Below are 16,728 nucleotides of genomic sequence, written 5' to 3' on the forward strand. Positions count from 1 at the left end.
GGGGGGGTCGTGGGTGACGCCGCTGACCCACAGAGAGAAATATTCGGGGACCTTCGGGTGGTCGTTGCACCACTGAGGAGAAGGGTCTGGGGTCCTGGTGGGGAGTGACCTGTCCAGGAGCCAGCGATGGGCACTGGTGGCCCTTGGCCAGTGGGGTCCTGGGCTGCCTAGGGAAGAGTGTGGCCAGTGGGTGGGGGGAGGTCATTCTCCCCCTCTGCTCGGCACTGGGGAGGCCACAACTGGGATTCTGTGTCCAGTTCTGGGCTCCCCAGTTCCAGAGAGACAGAGAACTGCTGGAGAGAGTCCAGAGTAGGGCAACAAAGGTGATGGAGGGACTGGAGCATCTCCCTGATGAGGAAAGGCTGAGAGAGCTGGGACTCTTCAGCCTGGAGAAGAGAAGGCTGAGGAGAGACCTTATTAATGCTGACAACTATCTAAAGGGTGGGCTGAAGGAGGATCATAGAATCATAGAATCGTCTAGGTTGGAAGGGCCCTTAAAGATCATCTAGTCCAACCATCAACCTAACTCTGATAAAAAAATATATATAAAAAAAAAACCAAACAAACCACGAAACCATATTCCTGAGGACTATATAAAAAAAACAAACCACGAAACCATATTCCTGAGGACCATGTCAACCCATCTTTTAAGGACCTCCAGGGATGGTGCCTCAACCACTCCCCTGGGCAGCCTATTCCAATGCTAGATAACCCTTTCCATGAAGAAATTTTTCCTAATATCCAGTCTAAACCTCCCCTGGCGCAACTTGAGGCCATTTCCCCTTGTCCTATCTCCTGTGACTTGGGAGACGAGACCGACCCCCACCTCTCTATACCCCTTCTTCAGGTAGCTACAGAGCGCAATAAGGTCTCCCTTCAGCCTCCTCTTCTTCAGAGTGAACACCCCCAGCTCCCTCAGCCTCTCCTCATAAGACTTAATCTCCAGACCCCTCACCAGCTTCGTTGCCCTTCTCTGGACCCGCTCCAGCACCTCAATGTCTCAAAGGATGGAGCTGGACTCTTTTCAGTGGTTCCCAGTGACGTGATGAGAGGCAGCGGGCACAAGCTGGAACATGGGAAGTCGTGATGAGGGGCAGCAGGCACAAGCTGGAACATGGGAAGTTCCACTGAAATACAAGGAAAAACTTATTTCCCATGACGGTGCCAGAGCCCTGGAACGGGCTGCCCAGGGAGGGTGTGGAGTCCCCTTCTCTGGAGATCTTCAAGCCCCACCTGGATGCTCCTGAGTGATGTCCTCTGGGCAACCCTGCTTTGGCAGGGGAGTTGGGCTAGATGATCTCTCATGGTCTCTTCCAACTCTGACAATTCTGTGATTCCATGATTATGAACAATAATGATGTCATCTCCCACAGAAGGGATGCCCACGGCTTTGGGAGAGCCTTGGCAGAGGTGCCCAGGGTACCCCTTGGTGTGTGGCAGGCTGTGGGACCCCCGGGGAAGGAGTGGAGCAGAGCTTCCCCTGTTGGCATCCTAGGGGCCATGGCCAGTGGGGACACAGCGTGGCGCAAACATTGGTCGTGGGTTTGGTCACTCCTGCTGGGAGCAAGGGCTGTGTGCTGTCCCTGTGCCACCAAGGTGAGGTGGGCACCAGGTTTCCACCTCACCTATGCCTGCAGCCCAAGGAGCAGGTAAGGGCTTGCTAGGGATGTTCCCCAGAATAGATCCATCACCAACAGGATCAACCAACGGATCCATCAGACAAGATAATGTCTTGTCTGAATATCAGGGATCAATAATTTTATGGTTTTATTGCGGTAGATCTCGTTGGAGTAGAAACACTCCTGATGTGAGTGAGGACATTTCCCTGCCTGCTGTGGTGCCAGTGATCTTCCCACTGGTGTGGACCTCAGGATTGGTGTCCTCATGGGGACGTGAGCAGGAGAAAGGCCCAGGACCCCGTGACAGCTCGGCTGGAGAGCTGAAACACCACCCCAGCTCCAGTTGATGCTGTCCCAAGTCATTTGAAATTATCCCACCAAGCCTGAAAGCCAGACCCAAGGAGATGGGCCACCTTGGTCCTGCTCTGCCTCACCTTTCCTAGAGTGTCTTGGAGTTTACACCACAGAGAACTTGTAACCTGGACCCTGGTTTACTGTACACTGCAAACTGCAGCCCCCCAGCATCGTTCCTGAGGCTGCTGGGAGCCAAAAACAATGGAAGACATCTTCATGGTAACTATTCAGCACCTTCTTGTGCCACGGAACTGCATCATCTCTTGTCTTCACGGGAGCTGAAATTTGCCCTTTGCAGGCAGGGGAGGGCAGAGGAACTGCAAGCCTGGATTAGGAAATTAAAGAACCCAAACTGAACCGATATTGGAAATATCTTCATGTTTTCCATTTCTTCATCATCTTCATCGCCCACATCCCTGTGCTGTACAGCACTGACAGGACCTGGAGAAGTGGGTGGTGGGGGTACCTCGATGCAGCCCCCATTGCAGATGTCCCCCCGTTGTTCCCAGAGAGGTTGTTGTCCCCGAGGGGATGTCCCCGGCCGTGTGCTGTGCTGTGGGACGGAGACACTCCCAGGTCCTGGGCGGTCTGTGGGACGCCCCGCGGCGCAATGCAAGCTGATATTTTTCTCCCTCTTTAGCTGTGTGTTTGCGCTCGCTTTGCCTCGGTCCGGCAGGAGATAGGGTTGCTCTCGGTGCTCTTTTCGGGCAGAGCCGGGGCTGGGGGCCATTCTGGGCTTCTTCAGTTGAGTACATCTGGTAAATCTCAGATTTCAGGGCAGTTCCTTATACTTGCGGGACGTTCATTTCCCAGCAATAGGGCTCGAAATGGCAGTGTGACAAATCGAGAGGGTTATTTCTGCAGGGACGTGTCTGTGTTAGGAAACAGATGAAATTTGTTTATGTGTAAATAAATCTGAACCAAACCAGGTCCATCCTACCTTTTTAGTTTGAATATACAAAGGAACTATCAGTCCTAACTCATTCTGCCCTCACAATACGTGCAATAACTGGGGTTATTCAGCCTGGAGAAGAGGAGGCTGAGGGGAGACCTTATTGCTCTCTACAACTCCCTGAAAGGAGGGTGTAGAGAGGTGGGGGTCGGTCTCTTTTCTCAAGTCACAGGCGACAGGACGAGAGGAAATGGCCTCAAGTTACGCCAGGGGAGGTTCAGGCTGGATATTAGGAAAAATTTTTTCACTGAAAGGGTTATCAGGCATTGGAATGGGCTGCCCAGGGAGGGGGTTGAGGCACCATCCCTGGAGGTGTTCAAAAGCCGGGTTGATGTAGTGCTGGGAGGTATGGTTTAGTGATGGTGAGGCTTCTTGTTTGTTGTGTGGGTGTCTATTTTTGTCAGTGAGGTTGACGGTTGGACAAGATTATCTTTAAGGTCCCTTCCAACCTAGAAGATTCTGTGATTCTGTAATAAAATGAAACAACCCGAACACTGTCAGCAAGGTACCATCGACACAACAGCACAACTAGAAAAAGGATTTGTTGTCATCCCAAGGCACTCATTTGTGTGCCTCCTGGAGTAATATCAATACTTAAGGATTTTCACAGCACATTTGTGATATAACTGTGAGGCTCCAACAAAAGCAGTGGGGCTGGGCTCCGTGTGCGACCTGCGTCGTGAGCGTTTGAAGTCGTCGGTTGCTGGTGAGGAGAGGGCTGTGTGACACTTGTGCACAGCCAGCACAGCAAGGGCTGAACACCAGCCTCACGTCTGCGCCTTCATTTGGACTTATTTTTTCACTAACTTTTTTTTTTTCTTTTCACTTTGGGGGTGGAACAAGTAAATCCACGTGTGGTGCTCGGATCCCGCAACCACAAACCCAGGAAACTGTGAATTGTTGGGTTGACTCCATCATGCTGCCCTGCAGATACGCATTTTTTCTGTCTGCTCTGCTGGCAGGGGTTAACTCAGATGTTTCCTCACGTCAGGGGATGAGGGAAGGAAGGGGCTGGTCTCTAACCCAACCTCCTGCTCACAGGAGCACGAGATCAGAGTGGTTGTGGCTTTACTCGGCCAAGCCTTGAAACCTTCTAGGATGGAGACCTCCCTATCTCCTTGTTGACCTGTCCCCAGGCTCTGTGGCCTGTCCCCAGGCTCTATGATAGACCGCCTGGGGGGAAGATGGGGTCCTTTCCTCACTTGGCCACTGACTTGCTGATGACTTTGGTCAAGCACTTCATCCTGGAGTCTGTCCGTGCAGGAGACCTCTAACCTGGAGAGAAGCTGTGGGTGGGTGAAAACCATATCTTAACCAACAGCATGACATCTGAGGAGGGTGCGGTGCTCACACAGGTGCTGCTCATGCCCTCACCCTGGGGCAGCAAGGGAAAGCCCAGGCAGGGGCACCCCACAGTGGGATGCATAAAGAGGGGGTGCAAAAGGAGCCCCCGGCCCTGGGACATGCCTGACTGCAGTGGAGAGGTTCCTCCAGCCTGTTGGGGAGAGGTTCCTCCAGCAAGCACTGGACAATGCCTGTTGTTACAGGTGGCTGCTCTCCACATCACCGGTGGCCAGGCCAGCCAAGAGATGACCCGCTCTTTTATTACTGGCACCAGGAGGTGCCCGGGTCATTGCAAACCTCTTAGTTCTGCTGTTAGAGATCTATCTCTGAAATAAAGCTCTGTGATTGCAGCTCTCTAATGCACCCAGCTTGTCTCTTCTCTGGGCTCAGGAGTCCTACTCTCTTTTCCCTCTCTGTCATCCCTTTGATGGGTAACTGTGGATCCACGCCTTAATTAAGACAAATCCAGGCTGTGAATTGGATCTGGTGATCCAGTCTTGTCTTGCTGGAAAACTGCCCTGTGCTGGGAGCCTGCTCAGACCCCACCACGGGGCAAGGGCTGTTTGCCCGCGAGGGATGGAAGTGAGGAACAAAGTCCAGGAGCTTTGATGACTATGCAGAAGGACAGAGTTTACTCAAACAGAAGCATTTCTCTCGATCCTCGACCCTGGCAGGGTCCTGAGCCTGCCGTCCTCTCTGTTTGCTCTGACAGTCTGAGAAAGAGCATAAAAAGCTTGAGTTTCTAAGCAAAATGTTGCAAAAAAGCTGGTCCAGTTTCATCACAAAAAGTTGGGAAAAGGTACTGCCCTGTCCTTGGGAGTTCCTGGAATGAACGCACCCTGTCAGACTGGGAAAAAAATCTTTTTATAGAGAGCTGTGACTTGCCTGTTCTTTCTGTTTTCCAAATTCAGTCTGGAGAATGAGATCTTTTCAAAGTAATCCAGTTGCCTGCAGAGGATTTGTACATGCAAATAGCCCATAATCTCTGGTAAAGCGTAAGAGAGCCGCAGTGCAGCTCAGAGAAGGTTAAATGATAAAAAAATATGGCAGACATGGTAAGTATTTGGCATGTTGCATGCAACAAAAGATTAACAACAGCAACTGGGACATTATCTTTATTTGCTAAAAATAGAGTCCCACAAAGTTTAAAGAAAAGCACTTTATACTTGTAAACCTCTCCTCTGGCTGTTCAAGTGCCTTCAAAGATGAGCTTTGTGGCTTTGGGATGTCACGTCCCCTTTCAAAGGCTGCCCAGGGCTCAGACAATTGAAACTCAATACAACATCAGCCACAGGGAGGGGGGCAGTAAATAGTTCTGACATGGCCCTGCTTTTTCTCCCTCATTAGAGACTGACGTGCGAATTGGGGGGATTTGCAGCAGGTACGTGTCCCCCCCGCAGCCACATCCTGCACCCGGGATGCCCACGGCACAGCCCAAGGTCCCCCAGCTGTGTGGGGCAGAGGGATTCGGGCACCGAGGGCACCGGTGGAGCCACCAAAAAGTGAGGAGGTGGTTTGCCCACGACGCTGCCGAGTTATGCACGGGTATCTGATACACTGCAGCTGACGGGTCGGTCGCGGAGCTGGGTGCCTGGCTGCCCCTCTGTGCCTTCAAAGCATCACTCATCAGCCCCACACGGGCACACTCCCTTCCCCTGGTACGCTGTAACGGGAGCAACAAAAAATACATCCTTTGCTTTTCCGGCCACGAAGAGACCAACTTAGCCAAAGTCAGAGGTTTGGGCCAGCTATGTTGTATCTCAGGATATTTGTGCGTTGATGCAGAAACTCGTTTTTGCAATAAGAGCAGTGCCCAAGCCATTAACTGGACCCTGCGAGCGAGCAGAGGGGATGATGTGATGTTCGGCACCAGCCAAAGAAAGGGAGAACAATAGGGCTATTTTGGTGGAAGAGAGTTCAGAGGGCTCCCCGGGGAGCTGAACCTCTTGCTGGCCCGTCATGCACAAGAAAAACAAGGCAGAGCTCTTACACCCTGGCTTCTCTGTCATATAAATACCAGCTTCTGCCAGGGCATGAAAGAAATCTATTGTCTCTAAGGACGTATTTCCATGCGAAATGCTGTGGCGAGGCCAGCAATCCTAAACCCCCCACACGTGTGTCTATTGTTTGAAGTGCAGAACAATTGAAGGGTGCTCTCATGGGCTAAAGATAGAAAGGCAGCTGGTGCTGTCCTTTTTCCCTGTAACTGAGAATAAAACAATGCCCAAGTATTGTCTGCATTGCTGGAGCGATGACATTGGACTCTCTGCCAAGAGAGCATCTAAAAGATCAATGAAACCCGGGTTATTTATAAACGGGTAGTGTCATTTCTTCCCCCAAAGTAATTTCACTTCCTTAGCTTTTCCACCAGGCCTTTCTGCGCCGTGAAGTGGCCGTGGAGTGAGGTATAAATAGCAGCGAGCCAGGCTGCAGGAGAGGCAGCGGGACCGGCTGGTGGAAAACGAAGCTGCTGCTCTGGACCTGCCTTTGGCTGCACCTTGGCTTCTCTGTGCTGTGCCCAACCTTGTCATAGAACCATGGAATGGTTTGGGTTGGAAGGGATCTTAAAGACCACTGAGTTCCAACCCCCTCCCAACACCTCCCGCCAGACCAGGTTGCTCAAAGCCCCGTCCAGCCTGGCCTTTACTTCTGCTTCTGCAGCACCGGGGTGGGGACCAGCCATGGATGCTTGATGGGAGAGAGCTGGCTCCTGCATCCCTGCAGGTGCATTCCCAGCAGCTGCCCTGCCCATGCTTGGACCCAGCAGTTGGTTCCCCACAACCAGAGTCCCACCAACACCAGGACTTGCTTCCCAGAGGAGCTTTTATGGAGGTCTATTTCACCCACAAGCCAACAAACAGGAGGTAGCACAGGTTCTGTGCACGTGTCCAGCTCAGCTGCTGGGCTGGGATGGTCAAGGTAACCCTTGAGCCCAAACGCCATGGGACAGGACATGCTTAGGGACAGGGGACATCTTGTAGGGGAAAGCTGCTGTCTGCAAGATGGCATGCTACCAGGACATAACCAGGCTAGACTATAACTGGAAGAGTTCTAATCTAGAGACAACTAGAGACTGGAAATCAGACATTTGCTGGTGTCTGATGGGCCATAGTGATGTGGGAAGATGTCCCGCTGTGATGTGGGGACATGCAGGAATATTACTCCCTCCTAGGTGACAGCCAGTCTTGAGGAAGGTCCAAGCCTACCAAGTCCCATGAGGAACTCCCACTCTTTTTGCCACTCCATCTCAAACAGTTGTCCTTTGCCATTAGATAAACTGAGCTCAATCTAGTGTGAGGCTTGATGACTAAGTGCAGTGGGGAGGACAAGCCAAGCAGTGTCTGAGGAGGTCAACAGGCCAGGAGAGCAGAGCCATGGCCTTCACCAGGCCAAGGAAACAACTGCTAAGGCCAAGCAGCGCATCCCAGCCCAGTGAGACCACTTCTATCAGCTTATCTCCTCAACGTGGCCCTAGCCTAGTTTCCCATGGAGCAAAGGAGAAGGTGCATGAGGAGTGGAAAGAGCAGGGGGCCACAATGGGATTATCCCATGGACTGATTCTCTGTGAGTGGCTGGTTGTGTGGGCTAACTGTGTGGGCAGGACATCACCCTCCCAGATCTTAAAGCAGATGAAAACTGATGCAAAACCAGAATAGCTTGGGCACTGCAGGGAGAGATCCTGCACATGGACTGGCAGAATCACCTCCTGGCGCTGCTTCTGCTCCAGCTCTGCTTCTGCTGTGTGTCCCTCACAACCTCCAAGGCAGCTCTTGGCCATGATTTCCAAGAGCTGCTGTGTGCCAGGGTCTGTCCTGGCAGGCCAGCTGCAATTAAGGTGCTATTAAGTATTCAAATGAACTGGGCAAGATTCTCTTTTCTCTCATTGTTTTGAAGTGTGTTGCCAAAACCTCAAGCATCTTCACTGAAGGCTCACACATTCCTGTAATTTTTGCAGTGTTCAGTGCAACTCTCATTCTTAAACAGATGCTTTATGGTGTCAGTCCCACTAGAGAAGAAAATCCCTAGAACCTCAAAGCTGGTAAATTCAAAGTGAACAAACAAAACCTACAATTTTCCCATTCTCCAGGTGATCTCGGTGTCTCCATGCATGTGTGTGACCTTCCCAGCACCTTGCTTGCTAACTTTGGCCACTATCTTCTCACAACATGTCTCTTCCAGGTCACTTTCTCAATCTGATATTCATTTTGGAGACTCCTTGAATGCAGTGTAAGCATGATGGCCAGAGGCTCAGCCGCCAGTGTGTCTGTGCTGCCCAAACCTCATGGTAGTGAGCTGTGTCCCGCTGCACCAAGGCACTCATGGCACCAGCAGCTTCACGGATGTTTCTGGAGGTTCACAGAAGCCACACCTCACTTCTGATCAAAGGACAGCCAGCTCAGGACAGGGGAACCAGCATTGTCCTTAGGGTGGGACATTCTGGCAGCAGAATGCTCATGCTGGGAAGTGCCTGGGGAGCTGTGAGAAGAGGGGATCCAGCGCTTATCCTATCCCAAGCCCCACTGGGGCACCTGCCCCTTTGGGGTCCCTACAGTGGGATCGTGCTGCTGAGGGGTTGCGTGGAAAGCTGTGCTGGGGTGGTGGCTGCTGTCTCTCTTTGTGCTGCGTGGAAAGCTGTGCTGGGGTGGTGGCTGCTGTCTCTCTTTTGCCCTGGGGGGACAGGGCTGTGGGGTTGGCTTTGGAGGGAGCCTTGCATGGCCAGGCCAAGCCAGAGGGACGCTGTCGAACTGGCAGGGCCGGCCTGTCACCTCAGTCTGTCTCACAGCAAGCAGACATTCTCGCTGGATGGAAATATGCCTGAAATAGCCCCTCCGCAGATTGTCTTTATCTAATCGGCCGCCTTCGCGCTCCCCTCCGGTGCCTTTCAGGGAGCTGATAGCGGGGATATGTTAAGTGTGGAAACCTCTAGCAAACTGCCCGACACGTCGAGTAATTCTCCTTCCTGCCCCTTATCAGAGCCTGCTAATGGGAAACATTCCTCCTGGGGGTCAGGGAGCAGCCGGGGGATTTCTCCGGAGAGGACGGCTGAGCCCCTGGCACCCTCCTGGCCTTCCAGGGCTGGGGAGGAGCTGGTCTGGCCACAAAATGCTCGGTGAAGGGGCAGCTCTGCTGTCTGGTGCTGGTGGTGTCCTGTCCCATGGGGACACCATGTCCAGCCCTTGGGGGCATGGCTGAGGAGCCCCATCCTCTTCCATCGTATCATGGGGCACCGACGTCAAGCAGAGAGCTATGGGGGAAAGAACAGGGGTGCCTCAATAGTCATGGGAGATGCTGAGGTTGGTCATGGGTCATTTGGGCCAACTGTTTGCTCTCAGCAACAGTGGCCTAAAGCAAACTTCCCTCTGCTCAGGCTAAAGCCATGGGCTCCTCATTATGCCCCCATTGGGGTTTTGTGGGAGGTCCATAGGAGCCCTCTGCAGCCACTGCCCCGCTGAAGATGCCCCATCACACCTGTCTGAGCAGGGCACAGCTCAGGCCTTGCCAGCAATACGAGGATGAGCTTCCTACCACCCTGAAAAATCTCATCACAAATGCCAACACCAAAAATGCCCGAACCCAGCGGAAGTGCATGTCAGCAGCTGCTGGAGCCACCATTCCACATTTCTCCTTCTGCAGATCTGCTTGGCCTTTGATGGACTCTGCTGGAACCTCTTCAAAGCAGGAGAGAAACTAGGGCGAACAGAAGGAACTGCAGAAGGAATCTCCGAAAATAAAATTGCTTTAAAGATAAGGCAGGGGAGGGGGTGAGCAGAGCGTGGGGCGAGTACATGCCCTGAGAAGAATGTGTGAGGCTGGACCAGCTGGTAGGTCTGGGCAGAGAGCTTGTCCCACTGCCGGGGCACTCATGGCAAAGGTACTTGGCACCGGACCTGCCAAAGGGTCCTCCAGAGCGTGGGTGGAAACCTGGCTCCAAGCCCAGGACAGAGAGGCAGAAGACCACTAAGGTAACCTCAGAGGGACCTGCTGTCCACCAGTGCCTGTGGCTCTTCAGGACACTGAAACTCTGCCATCTTGGCAAGGTTGAGCACGCCATGATCAAGAGGGATCTCGGGACTGGTGTCCCCCGATGGTCTCCCCAGTGGAGCTGCAGCAGACACATCTGTGGAGTCCAGCTCTGCACCAGCTGCTGCTAAATCCCAGTGAGGAGCTTCTGAACACTGAACACCAGCCTGGTGAGAGAGTTCCCCATGGAGATGAGGGTTTGCACCCCGTTTTATCCTGGTGTGCTCAAAGTCACCATGTTCATGCTACAGGCTTCCCTCCATGGGAGCATTTTAAATCACGGGGCATACTGGCAATGTGCAATGCCCTTACATTACACCCTGCAGCCAGTGAAGGCAACATCAACCCACCCCTGAGCCCAGCCATCCTCTCTGTTGGGGCTTAAGCCACAAGGGACAAGTTTGGAGTCCTCCTCCATCCCATGAATCTCCCTAACTTCACTCCAAAGCAGGGTGGGAGGGCAGAGGACCTGCCTGTCAGGGGGATGGGGAGGAGAAGGTACTGGGAACCCAGACTCATGGAGTGTAGCAGCAAACCATGCCTGTGTGCTGGATGGAAGGACTGACCATTGCTGAGGCTTCAGCCTTCCAGAGCCTGGCTTAGAATCAGGGCAGGTTCTGGAGCTGCAAAAATCTCTCTGCAACCTGGGCTGTGTGCCCAGGCTGGAGCCACATGCCCTAAGCAGGTACTGGTGCTGCTATTCTGGCCATGGCAGAGGCCACGTCACATCCAGCCTGGGCACAGCACTGTGCAGCTAATCCCTAATCATCCCGTGCCTCAGTTTCCCCTACTCTCGAGAGGATACAACAACCCCAGGTTACTTTGGGGTGTGAGAGATACTGGATGGGGAATAGCAAAACCCTGCAGCCATGGGCTCTGGTTCTCCAGTATCACCTACTGGAGATTTGGAAATAACTGGGGTTATTTCTAATTTCTGTGTCCCCAGGACATGGCCACACAACTGGAGAGCCAACAGGCGGTTTGGCTCCGAGGCACCCCCTGGCTAAGGATGGGGAATGTGGCCATCCAGACCATCTCAGGGGGCCAGATGCTGTCCCTTCCTGCACGTCCGTGTGGGGGTCCTAAGTCACCCACCTCTAGTTAGGCTGATTTCCAGCTCCGGAGGTGGCTGCAGATCGTTTCACACAAGTCTGGGTTGAATCCAAGCAGCCCACGAGTGCTCCCACGGCGGGCGTGGAGTGGGCTTGTGTCCAGAAAGGAGCAGAGCGGTGCTGCAGAGAGGAGAAGGGGTGCAAAAAAGCATCCAGCCCTCTTTTGCTTTATAAATGCACCAAAGCCAAGGCAAAGAGAGGGGCAAAGCACCTGGTGGGCAGGCATGAAGGTCCTTTAGGGTGGCAGCAACGCAGCCAGCCCAGAGGGTAGAAGTCTCACTGCATTTGGGATGCCAGCAACTAAAATGGCTTTTTCTTGAGCCTGGCACAAAAATCCCTGTGGCATGGGCTGTGGGTCTGGCTGGCCCCTGCTGTGTTCCCATCGTGGGCAGCTGCCAGGATGGAGGTGTGCTCTGAACTGGGATCACCACGTTGTACACAGCGGCTTTGGGTGCTGCCTGAGTGTGTAGGGAACCCAGTGACTCCTCTGTTGAGAGATTTTGAATCTGGCCTCACCATGAGCCAAGCTCCTGCACCAAGGTGAGTGAGCTGTGGGAGCAGGACCTGGGGGGTTCCTGCTGGGCAGAGCTTGCCAAAGGTGGAGCCTATCCGCAGCAGCCAGGCAGAGTGGGGGGCAGCACCCCCTGCCCCAGGGGACTGCCCTGCAGCTCAGGGGAGCATTGGACCCCGCTGAAAAAACTGCTGAGTTTCACGCATATAACCAAAAAAGTAAATTCTGGTGTTTGTGGTGGCTGGTGTTAAATAGGCAGTGGCTGGTGTGCCTCGGGAAGCAAGCCAAGCCCTTCGAGAAGAAGACAATGGGGTAGCAGAGACCAAACCCCGGTGTCCTTCTCTGGTCCCCCGCTCCCAGACAGTCTGGCTGGGGAAAGGCTGAACCAGGAGCTGAGTGAGAGGTTGGGATGCTCCAGCCCAGAAAGCCAGCGGCCACACACATCCCACCAGGCAGCAGATCTCCTGGTGGGATGCGGGGAAGGAGCAGGAGGACCGATGGCTCAGGTGCAGGAGGAAACGACCAAGTTTTCATTCAGCTGGAGCAGGCAGTGAGGGCAAGGCTGGAGAGCTGCGCTGCCTCCCCGAGCTGGAGTGTCTCACTCTGCCTTTGTACTCGCCTGACAATACAGGAATAAAAATAACCAGGCTGCCTTTGCAGAGAGATAAAAGCGAAGTTTGCCTTTTGTGTCTCTGCGGGCAGTGGGACAGCAGCACCAATGGAGCTGTGTGGACATGACACATGGGAATTTCTGACATATCTTTTCCCACTCTGACCTTGACAGACACAATAAAAAGGGGCTTTGCTGCACGCACACAGCCACTCAGTCCTATCACCAAGGTTAGTAATAAAGAGCATGGCTTGTGTGCACGCTTGTCCTCTGCTACTAACCCGCTTCACCTCTGCAGGGTGGATGTTCCTGGAGGACAGGGGCTGGCGGTACCCGGGAGGGTGGGACAGACCTGCACTGAGAGCGTTTTTACTAAAGTCCCAGTGTTTTTGCCAAATTGCTGGCTACCAGCCGTGGCCACGTTCGTGATCGCTGCGGCGTTTTGGAGCTCTGCTGTGTGATACCACATTAGATGGATATTAGAAAGCACTCTCGTAAAAGTGCTTTTTGAACCAGCTGTCACGGTGGTCTTCTAGAAAAGGTCTTCCCAGGGATAATACCTCCAGACTTGCTTCTGTCATCCTGCAATATCACTCTGCAAAATGGCCCCGGGTCTTTGCAGAGGTTTTGTACAGGGCATCAGGGCTCCAACAGTTCTGTAGGAGCTGAAATAGCTTTTAGCTGAGTTTATCAAGAAAAGGAGTGGTGGTGATGATCTCTGGTGACTCCTAAAATGCAAGTGTGGATTTTGACACCAAAGCGATGCCGGCTCAGGCTCACCCAGCTGGGACTTGCAGTGAGGGGCTGATAGCAGCAGAAGGACAAGTGCTCAGGAATTGTCTTGTTGTTATAGTAATTATTTGCTAGTATTGTTGTCAGTGTCTCCTCTCACTCTCTAAAATAAAAAGAGGTGAGGGTGTTGCTTTTGGTTGGCAGTCCAATGGCGGGTGCTTTCCCCATGCACTGACTCCTTCTCCCTTCCCTCCTTCCAGCGTCCAGGTGTCTTTCACTCTTCTTTTGCTTCTGCCGAGTCTTCCTCTAGCTGGGCAAGATGTCTATGCTGGACATGAGCGAGTTTGGGGAGGCTGCTGAGTACCTCCGGAAAAGCTACACCGAGCAGCTGAAGCTTCAGACAATCCCGTTTGATGGTAAGACCCCGAGGCACAGCCCCATGTGTGTGCCCCAAGCCAACCCCTTGGCCGTGACTCTCTTTGGAGAGCATCCTAGTCCCTTTCCCAGTGTTGGTACTTGTGCTATTGTCGGTGCTGCAGAATTGCCCCCTCCACCCTGGAGGACAGGAAGATCACAGGAGTAGGAAAAGCAGATTTTTTACTTATGGTCCCCTGTCTTCTGAGGTGCAGGAGGAGGTGGCCCTTCATCTCCCCAAGCCCCGAGGGGCAGGAGGGCTGAGGGAGATGGGCTGAAGGGCTGGTGGCAAAGCCTTCTCCAGCTCCATTTAATTTTGGAACTTTACAGAGCTCACCCTGCAGCCCTCTCACTCTGTTCCAGCCACACCACTGTACCAGGGCTCACTGTACTCGGGCTCCAGGGCCTGGCTGGAGCTCTGCCTTGCTCCTCTTGGCTCAGCAAACAAGGAGGGTTTGCCTGCTCTCACTGTCCTTTTTTCATGACGGTCTGAGTGCGTGCACCCGTGAAGCAGCAGAATTCTGTCAGATTAAAAGCTGATGCTGGCAAATTACACAACTGCCAAAAATGAAAAAGGCGAAGAAATCCCAGCTCCTATGACCAAGAGCACAGGAAGGAATAATCACTGTCCTTCCATGTTACCGGACCGCATTCATGTGGCTTTTGGTTGACAATTTCAAATGGTTTCCTACATTTCAACCTGGTTTGTGTCTCTTCTCCCTTCCCTTCCCTTCCCTTCCCTTCCCTTCCCTTCCCTTCCCTTCCCTCCACTCCAGGAAAGAAGCGAGCTTGGATCCCAGATGAGAAAGAAGCTTATATTGAAGTGGAAATCAAAGAAAGCTCTGGTGGCAAAGTCACTGTGGAAACCAAAAATAACGAAGTAAGCGAAATACCTTTCCTCTTCCAAGGGCTGTCAAATGTGTGCAGAGAGGGGATATGTGTGACAGGACTACATCTGAAACTAGGCAAGCTCTTGCTGATAACCCTTCCACGCTGGGGGATCTGTCATGCCCCGAGGGGACACACACCCCAGTGTGTCGGGACACGTAGACCAATGACTTGCCAAGAGCAGTAAGGGTTCAGCATCCCCCCAACGAGTGCTTGCTTCCAAACACGGTTTACCGTTCGAGATAGACGGAGGGGGACGGTGGGGCTGGCCCAGCACAGCTCCTGGCCACGGGAGGAAGGGCTGCCCTGGCTCATCTAGAAGGTAGAAACAAGAGGTAAGGGGCCAATTGGCCAATTCCTGCTCGTTTTAGCTGGGATTTGCAGCAGTGAGTGGTGCTGCTGGGGGAACAGGCACTGGGCAAAGAGATAGGACCAGCTGTGTCTGGTGGGGAGGCTCCAGCTTTCCAGCAGTGGCAGGGAGGCAAAGCAAGCAATCACCAGCTGATATTCGTTAAGATAATATCTGGTATAAATAGCTGCAAATGAGCTTAATTAATAATCTTTATTTAGCTACGGGAGCCACATGGCCCCACAGCATCATTACACTGGTGTAAAACTGGGAAAAAAGAGCAAGGACCTGACCAGGCAGTAAATGGGAGACTTTGTTATTTCTGTTTCTCAGCTGGTCATCATGGCACCCAGAAGTGCTCATGTCTGCTAAATTTGAAGGAATTATATGTAATTGTCTTGGAAAAGTGTCGAGTTTGTCTGAAATTGGCAAAAAAAGCAAAAAAAAAATTCCCTCCCCAAAAGAAAATTTATTGGGGAGGGGGCATCAATTTCAAAAGTTTATTCTGATGTTTAAAAGATCCTCAGCTTCTGTGAAAAGAGTAGTTTCCTGACCATTTTGCTGTTCCCTCTTGAAACTGTTGGGGGTTTTTTTCAACAATTCGCCACGGATTTGCAAAATCTAAAAACTGTATCTGCTTTCCCTGGATCAGCACTTCCAGCAGAAACAGTTTCAAGAGACATAACTCCTTTATTCTTCCATCCACCTTCCCGCTTCTAACACTTGACACTTCTTAACACCTCGCACTTCGTATTCACCTGTGAAAAACAAAAGAAACCTCTGAAAGGTTTCATTTAATTTTATTAACAAGACCATTTGCTAAATCCAGCTTCTTCCATTCGGGCCAGACACGTAACGCGATAGTTTCCCAGCTCTGGGATCTGTGGGATTAAATAAATCCAGTTATAAGTGATGGGGTAATTCAGCTGCTGGCCCAGAGAACTGGGGATCTCTCCAAGCTGCCGCGGGGATTCAGGCTGTGAAGAAGAGCTCAGGGTGGGGGTCTCAAGCCCGTTGTGGTATAACATCTTGGTGCCCCCCGGCTTGGACGCCCTCCATCTGTGTCCCTGTGGAGGGGACAGGCTTGGGGCTTGCTTTTCCCAGCTTGGCTTCATGGCTGGGGTGCTGGTGGGGCTCCCCCAGCCCCACCACCCCAGAAGGAAGGCCAACCTTCTTGGCAGGATAGCAGGCATGGGGACTGGGTTGTCCCCAGCATGGGACTGTCAGTATGTCTGTCCATCCAGTGGGTTTTTGTGGGAGAGGGTGTTTGGTGGGGTCCATCTGATGTGTCCCCCCTCCTCCGGCAGACACGGGTGGTGAAGGAGGATGACGTGCAGCCCATGAACCCCCCCAAGTTCGACATGATCGAGGACATGGCCATGCTGACGCACCTCAACGAGGCCTCTGTGCTCTACAACCTGAAGCGCCGCTATTCCCACTGGATGATCTACGTAAGCCAAGGGCATCAGGGGGACAGGGGGGGCCACTCCATGGGGTGTGGAAGTGAAGGGACACAGGGTCCCCCCCATCCCTCATCCTCCCTCTTTCCCCCCGCAGACCTACTCGGGGCTCTTCTGTGTTACCATCAACCCCTACAAGTGGCTGCCCGTCTACACTGCCCCCGTGGTGGCAGCCTACAAGGGCAAGCGGCGCTCCGAGGCCCCCCCACACATCTACTCCATCGCCGACAACGCCTACAACGACATGCTGCGCAGTAAGCCCCTCGCCTTGGGGACCACCACCTTGTGTGGGGGGGGTGTCCCCAGGCTCCTGGGGAGAGGGGTTGAGGCAGATGGCACCAGCCTAATGCCTTCTCCTTCTC

The 16,728-nt window shown here is 53.0% G+C and overlaps 1 protein-coding gene across 2 annotated transcripts in view; it reads left to right on the forward strand.

Annotated features, from left to right (window-relative positions):
* The first annotated feature begins 12,813 nt into the window (after positions 1-12,813).
* The window catches only part of MYH7B (myosin, heavy chain 7B, cardiac muscle, beta), a 30,227-nt gene continuing 26,312 nt past the window's right edge, over positions 12,814-16,728 (forward strand). Inside the window, exons 1-4 of one of the 2 annotated variants that reach the window (XM_014941261.1) lie at positions 12,814-13,671; positions 14,446-14,549; positions 16,214-16,357; positions 16,464-16,620. In XM_014941261.1, coding sequence (XP_014796747.1) covers positions 13,575-13,671; positions 14,446-14,549; positions 16,214-16,357; positions 16,464-16,620 — 502 coding nt within the window. In that variant the 5' untranslated portion in view covers positions 12,814-13,574. Of the gene's footprint in view, positions 13,672-14,445; positions 14,550-16,213; positions 16,358-16,463; positions 16,621-16,728 lie in introns of those variants that run through there. The other variant, XM_014941260.1, reaches the window with a different exon arrangement.

The sequence above is a fragment of the Calidris pugnax genome, unplaced genomic scaffold, assembly GCF_001431845.1.
Source record: "Calidris pugnax isolate Ruff unplaced genomic scaffold, ASM143184v1 scaffold55, whole genome shotgun sequence".
Lineage (NCBI taxonomy): Eukaryota > Metazoa > Chordata > Aves > Charadriiformes > Scolopacidae > Calidris > Calidris pugnax.